The sequence below is a fragment of the Leuresthes tenuis genome, unplaced genomic scaffold, assembly GCF_036924035.1.
Source record: "Leuresthes tenuis unplaced genomic scaffold, fLeuTen1.0.hap1 SCAF_19, whole genome shotgun sequence".
Taxonomy (NCBI): domain Eukaryota; kingdom Metazoa; phylum Chordata; class Actinopteri; order Atheriniformes; family Atherinopsidae; genus Leuresthes; species Leuresthes tenuis.
The window spans coordinates 32,968,574-32,992,124 of NW_027325373.1; the positions used below are offsets into that span (position 1 = coordinate 32,968,574).

A 23,551-nucleotide genomic window follows, 5' to 3' on the forward strand; every position below is an offset into this window, starting at 1 on the left:
TGGTGCCGACTGGTGGAGGTGTTGATTCAGGCTGCCCAGCCGACATATTGTCTAAATGTTTCTGTAATTAACTGCAGCAGCTTTTTTTCTCTAAACACTCAAAAGAATTCTGCAATTAATCAAATCAAAAAACCCTGTGCCTGTTAATCATACCACTCGGACTAAATAATGAAGCTCAGTCACTGTGTTGGTGGAAAGGAAAAAAATCATCTGTGATGCAAACTGCTGAAGAAGCAGGTACATAAACAACAATTATCTGAATTACAAAAACTGGAACAAAACAGAACTAATTATTTGTTTAAGGAGCCAATTGTATGCTGTAGAAGTCCAAAATAATACCTGCAAGCTTTAATGGAACATATATTTTGTCTCTTGTTGTTCATTAATGCATCACTTCTTTTCACCTTTTGTCTGAAATCTTCATTTTATCTCCTTCCTCATTAAAACTTGCAAATGTTTAACACAATTAGTGCACTCCCCCGTCTTTACAGTGTAACTGAGCAACTGATGCAATCAGACCGTTAGCCTCGACATATCTGTGCCCCTGAGAGCTCACAATTCAAATGACATTATTCAGTGAATACCTAAGTTGTGCATGTTACATATTTCCACTTGTTTTTGTGATACAAGTGTTTCCATTATTTTCTATCCAAGTTACGAAACATGATTCACTTCAGTCACAGCTGGTTTGTGATCATTTCGCTGCACAGGAACTTCTCCATGACGGATAGTCTTTGCAAATCTATATAGAGAAGAAAGTCATATTTATTTTGTCACAGTTAAATCAAACATGTACAATTTATGAACAGATGTCATAAATTTGCTCAATAGCAAAATGTGATGCGAATTTCAGTCGCACTTCACATTACAGCATGGTAATAAGATAAGCAAGGTTATACCCAAACTGATAACCAGGTAATAGTCTGGTAAAAACAATGAGTGCACCAAGGTTATACAGACTGTAATTGATATTATAGGGTTATAAGGGGCCTGAGACCAAGAGCAGTAATGGTGAAAATAATTTATAGATCACATCAATGGATATATAAGGAACATAAGGGATGAATTTCAGCACTATAATATGATAATTATCAGTTTTGACCTCTTTGATGCCGTATTTAAGGCAAGTTGATTTAAATTTAAAATCATATGGAAACCTCATCCTATTTTCACTTATTATTATTATGTTATTACCACATTCATTTCATCATGTTTGTCATGGTCTATGAGTTTACCCCCTTGTGTACTTCCTGTGCACTCCTGGTCTTCATTCTGATTGCCACACCTGAACCTCATTTGTTCTCACCTCCCTCAGTCCTCGTCACATCCTCACTGTTACTTTCCTTGTGGTTTTACCCTGTAGTGCTGTTCATTGTGTATCAGCTTTCCCCATTTGGTTAATTTTGTATGTAGTTTTGTTTGTTTTTGTATGTCGTCGCGTTTTTTGTTTCCTTTATAAACTCCAAGTTAGGTCACCTTCTGCCTGCTGTTCCACATTTGGGTCCTCATCTTTCTACGCTCCGATTGTAACAATATTACGTTCCACCTTTATCACCATTTTAGTAGGTTACCATATTATTAATGCAATATTATTATACTACTATCAAATAGTTTTACCTTGTTGGCATCTTTAAATTTGTTTCCTAATTATTGTGTAGGGTTTCAGGCCCCAAATTAACCTTTAGTTCCAGTCTGTTATTAACACAATGTACCCAGATATTTAATTTTAATGGACACGTCTTCAGAGTTTCCTTGTTATGCTGAGAGAAAACTTTGTTTGGGTTGGATTTCCTTGAAATTATGTTTGTTGTGTATGTGTGATTTCAGGCTGCCTCAGACGCCCTCAGCAGTCTGGGCCATGTGTACACCGCCATCGGCGACTACCCCAACGCACTGGCCAGCCATAAACAGTGTGTGTTGTTGGCCCGACAGACCCAGTGCCAGCTCTCTGAAGCCCGCCAACTGGGCAACATGGGAGCTGTTTACACAGCACTGGGAGACTTCACCAATGCTGTACAATGCCATGAGCAGCACCTGGACATTGCAAAGGTAATAACTGTTCAGTACATCGTGATGCTGGGTTTTTATTGGCTTTTGATCAGTTTCAAAGCTTAAGCTTAAAGGAGACACCGGTTTATTTTGAGTCATTGTCTTGGCACCACAAATGCTCATGAGAGCACCTGGCATGTATTAATCTGATCCTAAAATCTGAAACAAAGCACAGTTTCCACCTGTTGAAGTAATATGTGGCCAGTTGTCCTTGAAAAGTTTGTTAACTCTGACTTTATATTTGTGACCTGTTTTCAAGAGATAACTACGAGGTTTATGTTTGTGTGCAAGATATGTGGCAGGAAAGTCACATATTAGAAGAAGCACCAAAACATTGTTGATTTTGATTTCTATGTAGGATTTTATTACTTTGTCCGACCATGCCAACTGAGCATTTTTTTGGTTGAAACGACATCTGAAAAATATGTCATGATATTCTGATCTTTATTGCATAATACGTTATTCATCCTTAAATGGGAAATTACATCGCTTCAGTATAGAATATTATTGATGATTTGATATTGTTAAAAGATTGATAAATTGAAAAATAAATAAAAAATTAGTTTTCAGTTCAAGTGTAGCAGAGACAAGTGTTGATAGAGTTCCCACAAAAAAAAACAATACTGCCTTCCTAATGTTTCTGCCGAGCCCCCATCAGGGTTTCAAGCTCATCCACTTGCCTGCCAGTGATCCCACACCCTCCATGATGATCACGGGAAGAAACCTGCTGCTCCCTTCCCTCCATCCCAGATGCCCCCTCCCCAACCCGTCTGCACTGTGGTTCTTACTCCAGACATCATATTGCTTGTATTTTAGTTCATCTCCCACTTCCTACAAACACTCTTTTATTGGTGCGTTTCCCATCAAACATAACGGCTCTTCACAAAACTGGTTGTTAGCGTCTGTAAATATTTGATCTGCAACGATGAAGCAGATCCTTCAAATAACATAACATAACAACCACAATAAAGACAAAAACCTGTGCATTTATCACATTAAGCCACAATAGATGGCTTTTTCTCTGTCTCGTCTTTTTCTCTCGTCTTTTGGATGAAGACAACAGCAAGTTGACCAGCAGCACTGCAGCCAACGTCTCACTCTAAGAAGACGTTGTTCTCAACAAACAAGACGACCATCTGTTAAATGTTGAACTGGTGTCAGGATAAAAATTACTAAAGAAACTTTATGTTTCTGTTGCCATTTCTCTGATATGTGTGGCGCCATCTCTGTATTTGTACAAAGAAAACCTGTTTTCTCATTTTGTTTTTAGATTCTGAGTCCTTTACAGGAAATAATTTACTAAACATCAAAATCAGTTTTAAAGCCTTAATATCAGTCGTTTTTTGTTGTTAAAATACTTTCAGTTATGTGTTCAAGCTCAGTAATATAATTAATTTTTGAATAATGGTAAATGGATGATGTCTTTGGCAGACTTTGGAGAACCGGCGAGAGGAGGCGCGGGCTTACAGCAACCTGGGCAGTGCCTACCACTCTCAACGGGACTTTGACAAAGCCATATCATACCATACGAGAGTGCTGGAGTTGGCACAAGAGCTGGCAGACAGACCGATCGAGATGAGGGCATATGCAGGTCTTGGACACGCTGCCCGATGCATGCAGGTCAGTTTAAAACCCCTTAAACAGGACATTTTCATTCAGGAATCAACATGTGGTGAATATGTGGTCATTTTTTAATTTTTTTATGACGATTCTCAGGATTTGGAGCGGGCACGTCAGTACCATGAAAACCAGCTGGACATTGCTAAGGAGCTGCTGGACAGAGCGGCACAGGGCCGAGCGTCCTCTAACCTGGGTAGGTTTAACTGCGGGTCATGGAGGGGTTAGTTGGCCAGTACTGTGAACCAGGTTGGCTGAATCACCTCACAGCTTGTGCCTGATTTGGTTTACTCCAGGTGCTCTGGTTTTCTCCAACAGTCCAAAGACCTGCATGCTAGATTAACTTATGAAGAGCTGAAGCAACGTCTGAAAATGGGAAGTACTTCGCCATATGTTGTATCAGGTGTCAGTGGGTTTCCTAAGTGCTTGAATAGAAGGCAACTGAACTTGTTTTCCAGGTTTTTGAAGAGCTTTTACCTCTCATCTGAAAGACTTCAGTTCTCAGGTGGGAGTTTCAGACTTGGGACATACCCAACAAGAGCTTCTAAGCCACTGTTGATTCATATGAGCATAAGAATGTAAGGAAACACAACCTAGTTCTGGATTAGTAGTTACAACAGTGCACTGGAGAAAACTATGTCTCAGTGTGTCAAACATCCAGGGTATTTCAAATATGGTAGAAGATTCTGAAGAGACTTTGTGCGTACCACAGCATTTATACTAACAAACCTAACAAGCCAACCTCAAATATATATATATGTGATACAAGAAGTATTTATTAGAGCTGGTACTACACCTTGTAGTTGTTTGTCATCTACCGAGGGTAAGATAAAAACAGACAAAGACATTTATCTGTTATAAACTAGCAAAGTCCAACAATGTAATCCTTGTGCCTCCAGCTAGATCCAACCTAAAGTTTGTACCTAACAAAAAAAACAACCAGAACAGGTGACCAGGAATGTTACAAGGGCAAGAGAACCAGTAGCTCACCTACAAGTCCATTAGTGTAGCAGCTTTAGCCTGGTGTGGTTTCCTTGCAGTCCTGCAGGGTCTTCAGTAAACAGGCTAAATTAAAGGTTCACATTCAGTTGAGTCCTTAATTAGAGTTCACAGTGTGCTGTATTGTTCAAATAAATGTGTCACAACATGACTGTGATCAGCCACATTAAAATCACTGAAAGGTGATGTGAATGACTCTGAGAATTTGGTTTTAATGGCACATGTTAAGGGATGGGATTTACTGACCATTTTTTAAAAGAGTTTTGAAAGCAGGAAAAATGTACAAGCTTGAGGATGTGAGAACTTTTACTAGAGTCACATCACGATAGACAGAAGCCTGAGTTATAGCATCTCCAGAGCAGGCGGTCTTATGGGGTGCTCCTAGTATGCAGTGGTTTTACCCTCCACACGTGGTCCAAGAAGGGATTGAACCGGGCAGCCAAGGCTCACTGATGTGCCCGAGCAGTGAATGCTGGCCTCTGTGGTCGAGCTTCTGTAGCACAAATTCCTAGCTGGGCTGAAAGATGTGAGAATACACAAACGTGCATCACAGTTTGTTGCGTATGAGGCTGGGTGGCTGCAGACCGATCAGAGAGCCCACCATAAGAACAACAGAACTGGACCACAAAGACACAGAAGAAGGTGAGACATGTTCTCAGCATGTGTGTGTACGACATTATCCTTTGAAAGCAACGGCAATAGGAAGTGGCGTAGAAAGAAGCTGGCAGAGGTAGTCTGATGTTCTGGCAAATGTTCTGCTTGGAAACTTCATTCAGATTGATCTTTGCCACCAATCTAAACACTGTTGCAGACCACACACACCCCTTCCTGGCAGCTGTACTTTAAGACAGCAGCCTCTTTCAGCAGAATAATGTGCTCTGCCAGACCACAGAATGTGATCAGTGATGGTTTGAGAAGCATGACAATAAATGACAAGAAATTTGAGGGGTTGATTCGTCCTCTTTACTCCCCAGATTTAAGTCAGTCGAGCAACTATGGGATATGCTGAGTGGCATATTAACTCGCAATGAGTTTACATGTTCCTCTCAGTTTTCAGAATTAATATTTTGTCCAACCAACTTTCTTTACTAAATGTTTTGTGGCTCCTAAAGCCCAGATGAAGAAGAGCAGACCCGATAAAAGTGTTGATAAAGTCATCAAAGTTGGCTGTAGTTATTAACATGAGCTCAGAGCAAAAAGCTTACGTTTCAGGAGAGAGTGAATGCAGATGTTTTTATACCCTGGATTTTGGCAGTCCACACAGCATACAGAGTATGTGACGGTTGCACTGTAGAAAGTGTGCAGCCTGTAGAAAGTTTTTTTTGTTAGACATAACTAAAGATAAATCTTTGTGACATTGTGGTCAGGAATGATATATAATACTGATATGCCTCAAACGATATGAAAAGGTCCTTTTTTCCATTAGAACCTTATAGAAGTTCTTCTTTTCTTGTAAGTCGATGCAGTGCCTCCTGAAGACTATGAAGCACAGAAGGGTGAAGCCAAAGGTTAGGGAGGTCAGTGAGCAATGGAGACATTTTTCTTAATTAAACCTGTAGGTTTCAGCTTCTGCTGACTTATAGGGAAATATCCAAACATGTTGAGACAAAATAATAAGACTTAATTGACTATCAATATCTAAAAAAGAGAGTTTTCATTGTCTGCTGATTGACCAAAAGAGGACTTTTACCAGTCTCTGACTGCCCTCATCCACCAAACTATTTGATATAATAATTTTATGTGCTTGATAATATTAAGCACATAATATTAATGTATTTAATATTATCAAGCACATTCAAAGTAACTGTAGCTCTTCCGTGCATTCTGGCACTGCAGAAAAAAATATTTTATTCATGAAAGCCCACTCTTACCCACTTGTGTCCATGTTGTGGTCCAATACTAAAGAACAAATATGACCAGCAAATGTCTCGATTTTGTTAGCTCCACTGTTAGCCACAGATGGATCTAGTACCAGTCCCACCATAGAAACCTGTGTCACAGACCCGGTGGAACAAATTTAGGTCAGGTGCTGGTCTTCCTCGATGTTTATGCCCAACTTTTTCCTCATAGCTCAGAGAAGGTGAGCTTGCAAGGATCCTGTCGACCCCACTGACGTTCGCTGAAAGCAGAGATGATGACACCCAGAAACCTGATCAGACACCCAAACAATGTTGGGTGATGCTCCAGATATTTCATATTTGAATCGTTACATAGCACGAAAGAATGCGCACAGTTTGCAAAGCAGTGCTTCAAAACCTGGGATAAGAGGCCAGTTTTAATCATAAAAACAGTACAAACTTTTTCCTGCTTCATGTGTAATTTAAACTTTGGTCAGGAGGAGTAACCATTTATTTAGCCTGTTTTTTGTGTTCATCCATAGAGGAGTAACTCTAACAGATACACACAGTTGGAATCTGTGATTTTTTTTTTATTAAGCACTGCTTCATCTGCTTAAATTGACGACCTGCCTCTGAACTGCTTTAATATGTACTGTATTAGGAAGCTTTTCTTTCTTATTGTGTAGAGTGCTCATTATAGTCACACATTTAACAAACACTGTTGCAGGTGTTGATGCAGGAAGTTTAAAGAGGACGAACGTGTTCTAATAACACACGTAGTTATCATTTTACTTTGTAATTAGAACCAATTCCAACTGATACATTTTTTAGACATACATCACTTCCTTCTTTGCTGAATTTGACTTTTCTAAAACTAAAGTATTTTATAGTAAAAACAAAGTGGATTGCGGTGCTATTTTTACACTAAGATGAGTAAATGCTAGTAGATGCAGAAGTCTTTCCTTCACCGGATGGAAAGCTCTGACATGGTTTACATGCAAGGAGCCTCTAACTAATCTCGTTGAACTGTTCCCACGTTAACATTGACCCACTCTGTCACTGCTGTCGCCACCAGGGCTCAATAGACTGCCTGGGCTCTTGTCCTGTGCCTGGACAACTCAATCTGCATCGATCTGCCACTTTAGATACACAGATAAAGCACTTTTGATAAATTTTTTAGTCTAAATAAGCTGTGCTAGTCTTGTAAAGGCTGTATATCCAAATACCCAGACAGCTCATTTGCCTTATTCAGTGATGAGAAGCTCCACATCAACCCATCTGGCTTTTGAAGCCCTATCACATGACTGCAGCAGTGCCTCTCTGGACAATCAACACTCATGTTTTATTAAGGAGGTTTTGGTTTCTGCGGCCACAGTGATATCCGAGAGGCAGTGAACCCGACTCCACCGCTGAGTGGACAATTGACTTTTTGTTCTGTAAGTTGAAATAGAAATTTTAAAAAAGGAGCAGGGCTTAAAGACAATTATTTTTGGGCCACAATACATCCAAAAATATGTGTTGATACATACAGTACAAAAATTAACATATACTTCTAGACATAAGATGTCTAAATGTTATGATCTGAAGATTTGGGCTCTTTTTTCCTTCAGTTGAACTTTTATCTCCTTGTTTAATGGTTAGCCGTTGTTGCATCTATGCATCTACTCATTTTCAGCAGCAGTATTTAGACTCATCTTCCTCTTCCTCTCTCTGTCAGATCCCTGTTGTTGGTTCAGTTTTCTTTAAAAACGTAAGACAATCTGTTTTACTCTCCCTGAGCATGCTTTTTCCTGTGCTGCTGGCATCTTGTCAGTAGGGTGTGAGAGGCAGACTGCTCAGACTTCTCACTGATGCCTTTAGCTGCAGGAGATGAATCTAAACATCTTCCAGTCTCTCTGCACTCATTCTTCTATAGATTTGAATTGTCTGACATCATACGGCGTCTGTGCTGTTTCCTCTCACCTTCTCCTCTCTGAGAGACAGTTTGCCCGGCTGCTGTAATCACCAAAAATTCGTATTATTTGCTGTCTGAAGTAAGAGAAAGGAAAGCATGCTCACATCAGTGGTTCAGAAGATGCTTTGAACTAACGGGATTTAGCTGAAGTTGCTGACTCTCTCCTGACAGACGAGCTTCAGTCTGTGGTTCAGATCAATGATTCAGGTCATCATTTATGGATGATTATGGTTCTTTGAATGCTGACTTGACAACCCTTTATTCTCCCGTCCTCCCTTCTTGTTTCCTTGTTTGCTCACCTTTTTGCTCCTCTTTTTTCTCCTTCACTGTTCTCCTTCTTCTTTCTTTCCTCTCTGACCTCTTTTCTTTTCCTATAAAGAAAAAAAACAGAGGCATTGCCAGCCTGAATTTGACCATATCACACTTCACTGTATTTTGCAAAGCAGCACTCTCTAAGTCCAAAAATATCTCAACTAGGTCATTTTCTAGCTGTCCAGAGGAACTCCTTAGCGATGTGTGATGTCACCGTTTAAATCTTAATCACTACTCTTCTTGCAGTGACAGCACATCTGCATCATGGACCTCTTTCGTACCTGTCATTTAGCCATTTTCTACTCAGTGGGACCACAAATCCTTTTAAATTTGTCTTCTTCCCAACTGTTATCACTTTAAATTACAGACTCACTTTATATAAGAATAGGGTAGTGCTAATATTTCTTGTGTTTCTGGGCAGAAAGGAGATGATTCCCAAGTCTATCTTACTCCCAGCATAGGCAGTAATGTCAGTGCCTGATTTTTACCTTTCGCATCAGTCTCAGATTATTTTCTTTGGAAAGTTGCTTTAGTATATTTCTGAATAAGTCCTCTGTTCATGCTCCTGAAGCAAAATGAAAGCACAAGCCAAGAAGCACTGTCCCACCATAATTTGGAGACCCTCGTCCTCCCATAAATGTGGATCATCTGTTCATCCAGGGAATTATGATATACATTTACATTTAATTTGAAGATCACGCAGCTTCTAACGGGAGGAACGGGATGTGAAGTGTTAAAATGGCATTCATTTACACGATGTTTAAGTAGTAGTCTAGTAGAATAGATTTTTTTTACTGGCCAGTATTAATAGATGTGATTAAAGCAATAAGAACTTGCTTTTTACTTGACACCCTTATTTTGAGAAAGCACAGCTGAGTTGAGCTTCAGTTGCAGCTTGACTTGGCCTTTTATCTGGACCACCATCCTGGTCCCAGCTGACAGGCACATGAGTGAAATTGTAAGGATGTAGACTGTGTAAGAAAATGTTTTAGACAACCCGCTGCTTCTAACTTCCTCTGTGGTAGATCACTGTCTATGTAAGTACAGCGGAATTCCCTGCACAGGCGCTGTCTTTAAGTTACTTTAATGGTGATTTTGTCAGATGAGGCTGCGCTTATGAAATGAGGATTTTATTAGAGCAGAGCGACAGTCTGGAAATACTTTGTGTCTTAATGGGCTGATTTTCAGTCCCAGTTTATGACAAAAGAAACAGAAAAATATGTAAATGAGAGCAGCTTTTTGGGGAATTCAGCTGGATTGATAAACACTTACACTTTACCGTTTTTACTAAAAGATATTTTAAACAAAGAAACACGAACAGAGAGTTATTTGAGTCTAGTTGAGCATATACATGTGGGATTGCTTCGATCTCCAGCCACACTATCTGGGTGTGTTAGCTCAGTTTTAAGAAGCTTGATTTTGTATAAGTCTAACTAACATGTCAGTCTAACTTGAACTAACATGTTTACATGCATTTACAAGGTTGGTTTTGGTCTTAAAGTCGTAACCCCTTTTATCCTCAAAACACTCCTGCATGTTTATCTTGTTATTGTTGGAATTGTGCTGCTCAGTACTGGTGTAGTCCTGCATCAGATGCAGTTTGGGACAGTTTTGGACAGACCATTGATTTGAGCAAAAAGCAAGTTGTTACTAGCCAACCGTTGGCTGGGTATTTGATTCGGCATTCTCTCCCCTACAGCTCGTTTTTACAATTCCCTTTTCTTTGGGAACCAACAACCCCTGAGCTGCGACCTACACAATGGAAATAGTAGGATTGAAAAGATTTGGATAATGCAACACAGGAGACCAGTTTGATTATTTTGGTGAATGACTATAAAGAAAAATCTACGAAGAATATTTTTTCGTCAGACAAGGATGGTCTTACGAGCTCACCCCAAACCATCAAAGCGTATATAACTACGAATATGATCAAAGCTAGACAATTACAACAGTAATAAGTAAAATAATTAAATGTAATTAGAATGGTGGCCCATAACGTCTTAACAACTTGCAGCAGACAAGGTACGGGCTTAAAGTGGTCTCTCCAGTTTTAATGTATGAACAGCATGAATACATGTAAACTGAAAAATGGAATTGTCTTCAGGATGAAAACAGACATCTCCGCTGTTGAGTGCAGAGATGACAAGCGGGACTCAAATGTGTTTTTACATCTTGGAGCACATTTCCATCTGTCCTTCCATCCCTTTTTGCACCACTTACTTTGCTCATGGGTGCGGAGCTGTCCCAGACCCCCTCCTCCAACAGGTGGACACAGAGGAGTTCCCCCCCATATGGCTGTGGTTTAACATGCACTCTTTTTGTGTGTGATTTTCCTATTTATGTGTGTTTCCTCTAGATTTGGAATATTTTTCCCTTCTCTAAATGGTTATTTTTACAGTTGTTTTGTCCTCTGGGACCAACAGACAGTAGACCTAAAAGTATCCACCCATTCAATGGTTCCTAAGACATTAAACTAGGTCTTCTGCTGAGGTTAGTGCTATTACTACTGTTAAAGATAAGAGCCTGTGCCACTAAAAAGCAAAAAAAAACATACCTGATTTCAATTTGGCCACTTTCCCCTTTGAAGTTAGCGCCTGATGAAGTGATTCTTTGCTCCCAGCTCTGCTGCCATGTATGGAAATCTTCCTGGAAGTCCCATTTGTAATATGGATCAGATGCACGTTTCTAACTCATGCTGGTTATTTTCCGCTATGTCAAAAGGGTGACCCTTATAGTTGGATTTCTTTTGGGGAAGAGAGGGAAGTGACAGGGAGCAAAATCTGGTGAGTCAGACAAGTGGTGTGTGATTATTTTGTTGCCAACAAAATAAAATGAGATAAAGACTCAGTGTGCTGTGGGTGGGCTCACATTGACACGAAGGAACACACACACCAGAGTTCAGGTTGTCTGCGTTAACAGTGTAATTCATGCAGCACATCTCTGTGACTATCAACAAACACACTCTTGGCTGCTGTGCTGACATGGAGTAATTCCTCAGTCTCGGAGGCTGGTTCCTCAGCTGAAGTGAGTGGGGTGATTTGTGGGTTCTGGTTTCAGACCGTCTCATCCAGTTTAGAAGTAACTGGGGTACAACACAAAAAGTCACTTCCCCCTACACCTGCTTTCTGGGAAGACCAGTGTCATATCAGTTTCCGCAGTCCCTTGCGGGAGACTTTAATAAACCAAAAAGTAGATTCAACGCTGAATCTTTGGCAGCTTCGAGACACCCGCCATCAGAATGTTTAACAGAACTGATAACTTAGTCCTCAGCTGGAATCTGATCAAAATGTTTCATATCTGCAGTGTATGTTTACGATTTAACATCGAACTCCACAACTGTTTGCTCCATTAAGTATTGTTCATTTTAGCTGATCTGAGATCTGTTAATAGGGGGTCTTCAGCAGACATGACTGAAGCAACTCAGAGCAGAGAACATTGCTCATTTTCCCAATTTGACTTACTTTCTGACAGTTTTAATAATTTGTGTTTGGCTGGGTGGTTCATTTAATTACTGCTTTACTCAGGTTTTAAGCTATGGGAAAATAGATAAGCTTAACTTATGACAGATAAATGAGGTGTGATGATTTGAAGTGTCACACTGGAGGAAAGAGAGTTCCTGCTTTGACTCTAATTGTGGCTTTTCTGTTTGGAGTTCCAAATTCTTCCTGCGTCCAATGGGTTTTCGCTCCACATAATCCAGCTTCCTCCCACACTCCGAAACGTATATGTTCAATTGACTGATGGCTGTAAATTGACTGTAACTGTGATGGCTTTTTTCAGTGGACATATTTCTGTAACTAAAGGGACATTTTTGTCACTTGGGGTGCAGAATTATTCTTCAAAGGGAGAAATAAGAAGACACAAAAATGTTGCAATTTTTAAAGGTGCAGTGCTACCTACATAAAATGTTTTATCATCCAGCTTGACTTTGTAGTGTGTAGACATGTGAGTTTAATTCTCTGGTGTAGTATTTTATGTGTGCTCATGAAGGTTTGAGGCTCAGGGTGAGATAACACATGTGCACTTGTATTTGGTCAGAACTGGACCTCCAGGCCGTGCAAAAAGCACAAAGGAGCTGTGTATCACTGCAGAGGGTTTAACAACTCTAAAGGGGCTAAGTATCAAATTTAAATCTGTTTTTTCCTTTGACTGAACTTGGAAAATAGCTTTTGTTTTAAAATGAAGGCTGCGCTATTTGTTATTTTCTATTCATTCATTTATTTATTATTTATTATATTTCTTGTCAGGACTAGTTTTTTCCAGTTGCGTCTCCTGGCCAAAGTTAAAATGTTTTTAAGCCGACATGACTTTGAGAAAGCCATCCATGCCCTAATACGTTCAAGGTTAGACTACTGCAATGCACTTTATGTCAGCGTCTCCCAGACTTCTCTCAGTTGCCTTCAACTTGTGCAAAATGCTGCTGCTAACCAACGCTAACAGACGTATGCATATCACTCCTGTTCTTAACTCCCTTCATTGGCTCCCTGTCCTTTATAGAATTGATTTTATGTTTGTTTTTAAAGCTCTTAACGACCTCGCCCCATCGTATTTATCTGAGCTTTTAACTGTCCGTAATCCTGGTAGAGTTCTGAGGTCAACAAATAAGCTTTTGCTGGAAATGTCCAGGTCAAAATACAAACACTGGGGTGACTGAGCCTTTTCCGCTGCTGCCCCCAGGGTCTGGAATAAGCTCCCCGCCAAGATGCGTTTTATTTCTGACCTGGGCCTCTTTAAATCTTCGCTAAAAACCTACTTATTTAGGATGGCTTTTAATACCCAGCAGTATGATGGCACTTTTATCTTATCTTATATGATTTTGTTGTATTTTATTGTTTTTACTTATTCTTTTCTTTATTTATTATCTGCTGTAAAGCACTTTGGTACACCGAAAGCATTGTTGTAAAGGGCTGTATAAATAAAGTACATTTAGATTTACTCAGTGGATATGTATATTATCACCTTATAAATTCACACAAACGTGCTTGCATACAGCTGCTTATTTACACAGAGCTGCAGGCATTTGAAGTCATTTCGTAGGCCACCTAAAGAACTCAAGGTTTAGTATTTTCTACCCTGTTAGCTCTCCTTTGGTCCAAGAAGAAGGATGGGAAACTAGTTGCTGGATGCTTCACATTCTTCATCAACAAGTGGTTTAAGTTATCTGCCTGTTATCATCTACGTAAGTTTATCTCAGCTTTTTTGCTGGAAATTTCTGCGTCTTAGAGCTGTTGGGGGGAAAACACTAGTTTCTTAATGGTGGTGCGACGGTTCAGTTTATTCTCAGAGCATTTCGCCAGACATCACCACTCCCCTCCTCTAATCTCTCTGAGCTGTTTCAACTGAACGCCCGGTCATCAGATCTCAGCTAATTTTCCACACCTCTAATCCTGGCAGTTCTGCTCTCCTCACAGCCGCCCCTCCACGCCGGGGAATCCCACAGTCCTGCACAGCATCTACTCATCGCTGGCACCTTCACACCTGTGTTTGCTGAGTTTAGGAGGAGGTGTGTAACTGTAGCCAGCTCTTCTTGCCAACTCCGCAGGCTTCTCTGTAATCCTCTTAGCGCGAGACCCTGACGAACGAGGTCTCTCTCGTCTTATCCTCTTCTGCCTCACGTAACCCTGTTTGCTTCATACAGATGAAGAGTCCTGTAACATAGTGTGTGGGGTGTTTGTTACACTTCTACAGCCCTCTGACTTCTGACACACTGTTTATACGATGTGCAAAAACATGTAATTGTCTTGTCTCTGCTGTGACAATATGAGCACCTCATGCATATTGGAAGTACTAAGATTGTAAGCCAGCAGAGTGTGATCTGTTATGCTGCTGCACACAGAACTATACAATGCCGATTAAAAGCAAATCCATTTTTATTCATTAGTTTCTGTGTGTGCAGTTTAATTATTTTTCCTTCAGATGGCTTCTGTTGTTTTGAGTTGAGTTTTATTTTCTTGTGTTTATGCTTTAATTGATCAGCCTGGTATTTGAGTGCCATAAATTAAAAGACCACTGATTGCCTTCATGAATCTTGTTGATGATGATGATAAGATATTGCACAGATGATAGTTCTCTCTCATGAAATATTGACTTCATATCGCCGTAATGTGTGCAGTGTTTGTGAAAGGACTTAATTTACACAATATAGCACTCTATCATTATTCCTAAGAGCTTGAATAAGGCAACTGGACTTCTTCCTGGTTCTTGAAGACATTTCACCTTTCATGAATCAAGACAAGGAAGTTATGGTGCTGTTTTTCAAGCTCTTAGGGCTACCATGACTTAGATGACTGAGAATATCCACCGACCTGAGATTAGTTACCTCCAGTGGTTATGAGAAAAAGCACATGTAAAACCTTCTGTTTTCCAATCATTTCACTCATCCCATGGAATTTGGAGTCCATTACAACACTATCTATGGCTGTCTCTGCACACAAACAAACTTAATCCAAAAAACATTTTAAGTTAAAGGCATTTAGTCTATTTGGTGTCATGGTGTTGAGTCTGTGTATCCAGAACATCTCGTTTCAGGAATTTGCTTCCCCCAGCTGCTGAGGAATGTGAGCTTTGCTTCAGCACAGTGTTTTGCAGTTGCATGATCCATCTTGCCTGATATTTACTGTTTTGGGTTGTTTTGTTTGTCCAGAATATGCTGAACCACGGGGACATGTTATGTAAATGACATGGGTTGACCAACAATTAATTAAAGCCTGATAGAGATTTTCCTCCCAGTATGAGGAAAGCTGAATTATTTCTTGGAATTTGTTGTATTATTGCACCAAGCATAATTGCCACAACTGTACTGGCAGCGTTATTTGCTAAATTTTAGGGGGGGGGTTTGACCTTTTTATGTGAAAGAGTTTTCATGTTTTGTTTTTGTGGTTTCCTGAAAGTGATTATTGTTGGAAACCTTTCTTTTCAAGCTCTGATTGCTCTGCTTGAAGAGACTTGGGATAACTTTGTAGTGTTGTATGTTTCCTCTGCAAATCTGAACGACTTACAGGGTTGTTGTTGTTGTTGTCTTGAAAATCTTAAGCACAGAAAACAGGTTTTTCCATAATAGTTCCCATTGAGCAAAATTTTATAAAACTTCTTCCTCCACTGGATGTAACCGTTTTCTTCATATCCAAAAAACTTCACATTGACAGGAACTTTCAAATCTAAATGTAGAGGGAATATTTTTCCAGATCAGTGTGCAGTTCTCAGTTTATCCCCACAGATCTCTGGTTAAATGTTGAGGGTTGTAACAGTGAAAAGGATTCAGACTGAAAACATATGTTTGTGGCACTAATTGGAAAATAATGTGTAATGTATCTTCCTAAACGTTTGCTTTGATTTGGGCCTTTATTTAATATGCATTTCAAGTGTTTGCACAGGAGCTCCGGTATTCACAGTTCTGTCTCAGTGTGTTAAAATCAAGTGTGGTGAGCACAGCAACAGTTAGAGGGGGATTGAAGTTGAGTCTTCAGTGCAATATTAATATGGCATCATAGTGGTAATAGTTAGTTTTTAAAGTGCAGCAGAGCAAAAGGTAATGCACTTTTGAGAAAAGTTATGAGAATTATTCTCTCTTGTGTCCCAAGCTCCTTCTTTAACTTTGCCAACTTTTCCTGCTTTGTCTGTAAAAAAAACTGGGTTGTTGACAGCGGCGACGACACTTCATCACAGGAAAAGTTGGGGCAGCCACCGGGACCTGTGTTTTCCAGTTCCTTCTCCCTGGACGCAGACTCAGATCTCTACATGTGGCGTACTGAAGTTTGAGGAGCCTCAGCAGCAGATATTGTTAGACTGTTGGATCTCCTCACTGTGGCTTTTGAATTATTCACATGCATTTATGTTGGATATTTAGATCTCTGTATGTCTTGTCGGTAATTACCATGTTTATCCCTCCCCATACATGTTCAGTAATCACTGTTTGATGTGTAGTGATAAATAAATCAACACTGGATAAACTCTAGCAGAAATGTAGACTTTAGATCAGAGGTTCAGAGATCTGACCTGATTAAATCTCTGATGGATCTGATGAAAACTGCTCAGCTGACCTTTGTCAAACTTCTCATCTCACCACCATCCCACAGCACTTCAAGCAAACTGTCTTCCCCCAAATTCATTCCTTCTTTTTCACCTGCTTCTTTACTTGAGCTCTCATAGATGATATAAAACTATTTTCAGGTTCTCCCAACTTCTTTGCACCTGGGAAATAAGAAGTCTGTCTCTGCACACTGACTTTCCCTCCGACTTCTTTAAACATTAAAGAAACCCAGCAGGGATCAGTTTTAGCCATAGAGTTTTAAACCCATATTAGACCTGTTTTTCATTTCCAAATTGCTGAAAGAATGATAGCTGAGCAACTCTTTCTGGTGACATTATGATCAGAGCAGCAGATTCTTTCCTCAGATACTGGTGAGATTTGCAAAAGCTCAATCACGAAGGAAGAACCCAGTTTATTCAGGCTCCACGCTACCCATTTGTCACCAAAACACAAAGGTTTTGACCTATCAACATCCTACATCCTATCTATGGTGGGTTTTAGATTTGAGTACACTCAAAAATGGCGGCTCGGGTCACTGCCTGGACAATGGTTGCTTAAAGTTTGCTCACAGCAATGATTAGATGAATAGATTTGATTAGACCAGTTGAATTAGATAAATTACTGATTTATTCTGGCAGTTTTTGTAGTTTTCCAGGACTTGGACTTGGACCCATGTCATACGAAGGGACACATTGTAGGATTAAACATTTTTTTCTAAGTTCTGATCCATTTAAAGCCTTTTTTTAAAAATCTTTTAAGGCACCCATCAAAAGATTCTTCCTCATAGACATTAGGAGAAAGGCTGTAACTTACAGAAAGTTAAACATAGAGCCAAAAGTAAGTGTGAACAAAGGCAACTGTCGTGTTTTTCAGACAGCCCTCAGGTTTTAGGAAGCTTTTCAAACAATAAATACTCTATTTAGGACAGCTTGTAAAGGGCGTCTTACATTTTAATGGGTTACCAAACAGGCTGTCTTTCTCTTCCTCTCACTTCCTGTCTCAGGCATCATACATCAAATGAAGGGGGAGTATGAAGCAGCACTGAAGCTCCACAAAGCCCACCTGTCCTTCGCTCAGGACTTGGGTGACTACGCTGCCCAGGGGAGGGCCTACGGTAACATGGGCAACGCCTACCACGCACTCGGTATCTACGACCAAGCAGTGCGGTACCACCGCCAAGAGCTGCAGATTTCTCTGGAGGTGAATCCCGGGACACTTCACAGTCATTGCGTTCGTGTCAGAAACAGAGTTGTGACTTCTTGTTGTGCCTCAGGTGAATGACCGTCCCTCGCAGGCGTCCACACATGGTAACCTCGCTGTGGCCTACCAGGCGCTGGGCGCTCATGACCGAGCTCTCCAGCACTATCTTCACCACCTGACCATTGCAAGAGAGCTCCGAGACACTCAAAGTGAAGCAAGAGCCTTAGGCAAGCCAGGAGACAAAGAATTTGTCTTTTGTCTGTTTTCAATTTAAACAAGTCATGAATAGTTTTATCTACAATTCTATGTTTTTCCTCAACAGCAAACTTGGGTAACTTCCACAGCTGGAGGGGTGAATATGCTCAGGCTTTACCTTACTATCAGCAGTACCTGGCTTTGGCCCCGAGTTTGCAGGACCTTGAGGGCGAAGGAAAAGTTTGCCACAACCTCGGCTACGCTCACTACTGCCTGGGACAGTACAGAGATGCTGTCAGGTCAGAGACGAAATGAATTGGAAACTTTATGTCATGTGTAAAATCAGGAGGAAAGAAAGAATTGAATGTCAAGAAGTTAACGAGAAGTAGCTTAACTTTCCTGCACCTTACTGTACTTACAACATGCACTTGAACATAACATTTGCATTCTTATGAGAGTCAATGTTTTACTTATTAAGCTTATTCCTGTTATGTTGGCATAAAGTGTGAAAGAAAACGGCAAATTTTGATATATTTGTATCAATTTTTTAGGTATTATGAGCAGGACTTGGCCTTGGCAAAAGACCTCCAGGACAAATTTGCACAAGCAAAAGCCTACTGTAACCTGGGTCTGGCCCATAAAGCGCTGGGAGAGTACAGCAAAGCAGAGGAATGTCAGAGATACCTGTTGTCTCTAGCGCAAGCCCTGGATAACACACAGGTCACCTGCTGATGCTGTGTTCACTCAGTAAACTGTGAAGTCTTGTCTGTTTTACCAGGAACCACTTGTTAACCAGCATCGATGTGTTTATATTTGTCAGCAGGCGGTCTTCAGAGCCTTTGGGAACCTCGGGGATGTGTGTGTGTGTCGGGGTGATCTCCCAGGGGGTGTGAAGTTCTACCAGCAGCAGTTAACCCTCGCTCAGAAAGCCAGCAATAAGAGGATGGAGGCTGATGCCTACTCTGCACTTGGATCAGTTCATAGGTAAAAAAAAACAACAGGTTGGTCTCACAGAACCAAACCATTGGCAGAGGTGATGAATGTTCTGGGCGAAACATTTCATGACGTGTGTTACATCCACCGTTAAGTCTTGTTACAGCTACAGCTGGACTGGAACAATTTGATATATTACTCTCCAGGTCCCAGTATAGAAGCTGTTTATTGATGAGAGTACGTTTGACTGGCAACATAAGGTGGTGAGACTGTATGATTATGATTTGTTAGTATTTGTCTTTTTCCAGTTGACCCAAAGTAATTAAAAACAGAGTAGCTGGAGTAGGTGAAGCTGTGTACCAGCTTATTCTGCTACCTCCAGGTCAAAGCCAGCACAAGAAGTGTGCGTTATGTGTTAAATGCCTGGTCCTGTTAGAGATCCATAAAACATGCAGGATTATACATGCAGGATAAATTCAGCCTCTAGCTGCCTTGCTGTCCATGTTTGCGCTATTCAATGCTGCTTTACATGTATTTAAAAAGTCAAGTTTTCGTCACATAGTTTTTTTTTTGTCCTTTTTTCAGTCTTGTAAACATACTAATGATAAAAGTAATCATACAAGTCTAAAATAGTACATAATTAATAAAATTATATGTTTAAAAGCACATGTAAGCTCAAAACGGTGTCTTTTAAGTTTTTCCAATGATAACAATCTTTTTGACACAAGTCACTAAGAGATGAGATCCCTTCCTCCACAACAGGCTCCAAGTTTGCACTGAATATGTACTGTAAAAAAAAAAAACAATGAAAACACTACAAGACAGGACTGTGTCTCCACCCTTTTTCTCCACTTAGGCTGCTCCGCCAGCTGGACTCAGCCTTGTCCTTTCACAGCCAGGAGCTGACCATCCGAAAGGATCTTGGAGATCAGCAGGGGGAGTGCCGGGCCCTCGGCCACCTGGCAGCTGTCCACATGGCTCTGGGAGACTACGCCACAACCTTCCAGTGCTATGAAACTCAGCTGGGCCTGGCACAGGGGCTCAGAGATGCCCGTCTTGAGGCTCAGGTCCATGGAAACATGGGCATCACCAAGATGAATATGGGGGTGTTTGAGGAGGCTATAGGATATTTTGAGCAGCAGCTGGCCATGCTGCAGCAGCTGAGTGGAAGTGAGGGCTTGTTGGACAGAGGCAGGGCTTATGGGAACCTGGCGGACTGCTATGAAGCCCTGGGAGACTACGAAGAGGCCATCCAGTACTATGAGAAGTACCTGACGGTGGCTCAGAGTCTCAACCAAGTCCAGGACCAAGAGAGAGCATATAGAGGACTTGGCAGTGCTCATAGGTAGGCCAAAACGATCCTGAATGTACTTGTGTTTTGTAACAAACTTTTTGAACAGGAATGACAATTTAAAAAATAGTAATAATTCAGTCAAACAAAGCAGCAGCCCAGAGCTACTTTTCACACTGTAAATCCCGTCAGTAGCTTGTTACCATATAATACTTCACAACTACTGTTCACTGACAGAAGGCTTAAAGATGGGTTTCCTTTATCCATCTGTTGTTTCTGCTCTCTGGAGTGCGAGTGAGATGTTAATGAGAAAAGAAGAGTCACTGTACACCTGAACAAGCTTTGTCTATGTTTCAACTTTAAATCTCTTTGAGAGGACACAAAATCACAAATATTTTGCGAATATAAACCACCTTTGTTTTTTTGTTGTTTTGCTTACTTCTGCAGGTCTGCATGCACGTATTGATAAAGATGCAGAGAAATATCTGTTCTGCTCTGTTTTTCCTTACCTTTTCCATCTCTGTCTGCAGGTCCATGGGTAGTCTCCAGCAAGCACTGGTTTGCTTTGAGAAGCGGTTGGTGGTAGCTCACGAGCTTGGTGGCGAAGGAGGGGGTAAGGCTCAGGCTTATGGAGAGCTGGGTACCCTGCATAGCCAGCTGGGTAACTATGAGCAAGCCCTGTCCTGTCTGGAGCATCAGCTCAACATTGCACACTCAGCAGGGGTAAGATTTTACCTGCAGAAGGTTACCAATTTCTCAGCTTGGATCGAAAAATTATCTCATTTATTTACTCACTTGCAGGATAAATCCTTGGAGGCAGAAGCAAGCGATGCACTTGGAGGCGTTTATCAGCTGATGGCAGATAATGAGACGGCCTTACAGGTTTGTGAAGATTTATAACACAGCATGAGTCATTCGTAGGAAAAGTCTGACATTTTCTTAAATGTTTTAAGTGAAAAACAGCATAAACAGCGTAAGCAGGTGGAAACAGCTGTCCTGGCTGCAGGAAGTCAAAGGGCTTCAAAGGGACATCACTGATTAAACGGATCCAAAAAAATCCAGCGGTTAAAAACTCATCTGTGTTTTTTTTTCCATTAGTAGAACTATGCTAATATAGCCCCACCCACATCAGCTCAAACCATGAAATAACAAACTAGCTATGATGAGCTATAAGGGGAAGTAAGCATAAACTGGAAATGGTCATGGTTGTTACCGAGAAAATTTAGAAAACTTCATGTTAAAGGTTTTACATAAGGTTTTAGAGAAACCTCATGTAAAATTATTCACAACTGTTAAAGCAGTTACAACATTTTGATTCATTCGTTTATGTAACAAATGTGTTCAAACTCGTCTCGTCTGCAACTGGTCCGATGCAACAAACTTTTGGACCAATATGAAGAACTTTTGAAAGTGGAAAGGTGTAAAAATATCCATGAAAGACAAATATGTGCTGTTTGGTATGAAATGAAAATAAAAAAAACTTTGTTTATTTATTTATAAAAGTAAGACTAAAGCCATTACATTTTTCAGGCTGTCTGACCTCGCTCTTCTGAGACTGTAGGTGGTGCTCTTCAGATTGAAAGCAGAAATACGCAGTCATGGCTGATTTTGTTGACGATATGTCTCATAACAGGTGAAAAGCATACGCATAGGACATGTTAACAAGATTGGCTGCATGATGGTGTGGTGGTAGACACTGTCACCTCACAGTAAGAAGGTTCCTGGTTCACATCCCAGCTGGGGCCTTTCTGTATGCGTGGGTTCTCTCTCCGGATGCTTCCTTCCACCACCCAAAAACATGCTTGTTAGCTTTGATTGGTGACTCTAAATTGACCCTAGTGTGGGAGTGCATGGTTGTCTGGTGCCCTGTCCAGGCTGTACCGCGCCCTTTAACCAAGAGCAGCTTGGATAGGCCACAGCCCCACCACAACCCTGAATTGAAGGTTAGCAACTTGATTCGTAGCTGACGGAGGCTTTAAGTAATCAAACTCTCCTGCTGCAGTGGCACCAAAGGGCTTTGGACATAGCAGAACAGACAGGATGTGTGAGGAGTCAGGGTCGAGCCTACGGCAACCTGGGCCTGACCTACGAAGCTCTGGGAAACTACGAGCGAGCTGTGGTCTTCCAGGAGCAGCATCTCAGCGTGGCAGCACAGACCAACGATCTGATGGCTAAAACTCTGGCCTACGGGAGCCTGGGGAGGACACACCATGCACTGCAAAACTACGCTCAGGCTGTGATGTACCTGCAGGAGGGTAAGACACTTAGACAGAGAGGTATGAGTTGCATTTGTGTCTAAAACCTGAACTGCTTAAGAATCATATGGGCTCAGTTTGGATCAATTGTGTCATTTAATTTAGGTAAGATATTTTTTAAAATGTGTCCGGTTTATCCAAAGAAAAGAGACCTGAAGCAAATGTTTCAGCACCCTGCATGGTAGGTTTTAAACCCCTACCCCCATCCCCCCCTTTATTGAGTATCACAGCTTGTAAAAAGCTAAAAAATATTTCAGCTCTTTTGGGGGATTTTACCTCTTTCTTCCTGCAAAATAATTCTTGCCCTGGGAGATTCTTGGGCTCTCTAATATTCACTGCTCTTTTGAGGTCTGTCCAAAAACTGAACTGTTTAGACAAAATCTTTAGCTTTCATCTCTTGGGTTGTCCATTTTGGATGTATAGAGAGTAATTATTTAAAGTCTGCACCTTACAGTCATTGAGTCCACCATGAACTTCTCTGTATTCTAGAGTCTAGAGTCAAATGTGAGACCATCTGTCCAAATGCAAATCTACAAAAGAATGTCTGAAAAAGAAAAGAATCAAGATGTTACAGTGGTCCAGTTAAATTTCCAGACCTCAACCTGACTAAATGCTGTGGTGGGACCTTAAGAGAGCTGTGCATAAACTAATGCTGCAAACCTCAATGAGCTGAAGCAACGTTGGAAAGAAGAGTGGGCCAAGATTCACTCTCAAATTTTAAGATTTATCATGTCCTGATCTCATGATACTTCCGTTTTAATGCAATTTTAACTGTTTTCTCAGTCACATAAGACCAACGCGAACACCTACTGGTGCTTCACGTAATAACGTAGAATAAAAGATGCAAAAAACTTGAGGCATATTTCCAAGTTTTGTTGC

The 23,551-nt window shown here is 40.8% G+C and overlaps 1 protein-coding gene across 1 annotated transcript in view; it reads left to right on the top strand.

Annotated features, from left to right (window-relative positions):
* The window catches only part of ttc28 (tetratricopeptide repeat domain 28), a 158,308-nt gene that overhangs the window by 107,159 nt on the left and 27,598 nt on the right, over positions 1-23,551 (top strand). Inside the window, exons 6-17 of the mRNA XM_072372692.1 lie at positions 1,828-2,049; positions 3,481-3,669; positions 3,766-3,862; positions 17,802-17,998; positions 18,072-18,225; positions 18,321-18,492; positions 18,745-18,913; positions 19,017-19,177; positions 19,983-20,471; positions 20,948-21,140; positions 21,219-21,299; positions 22,420-22,672. Of these exons, the coding sequence (XP_072228793.1) occupies positions 1,828-2,049; positions 3,481-3,669; positions 3,766-3,862; positions 17,802-17,998; positions 18,072-18,225; positions 18,321-18,492; positions 18,745-18,913; positions 19,017-19,177; positions 19,983-20,471; positions 20,948-21,140; positions 21,219-21,299; positions 22,420-22,672 (2,377 nt within the window). The remainder of the gene's footprint in view (positions 1-1,827; positions 2,050-3,480; positions 3,670-3,765; positions 3,863-17,801; positions 17,999-18,071; positions 18,226-18,320; positions 18,493-18,744; positions 18,914-19,016; positions 19,178-19,982; positions 20,472-20,947; positions 21,141-21,218; positions 21,300-22,419; positions 22,673-23,551) is intronic.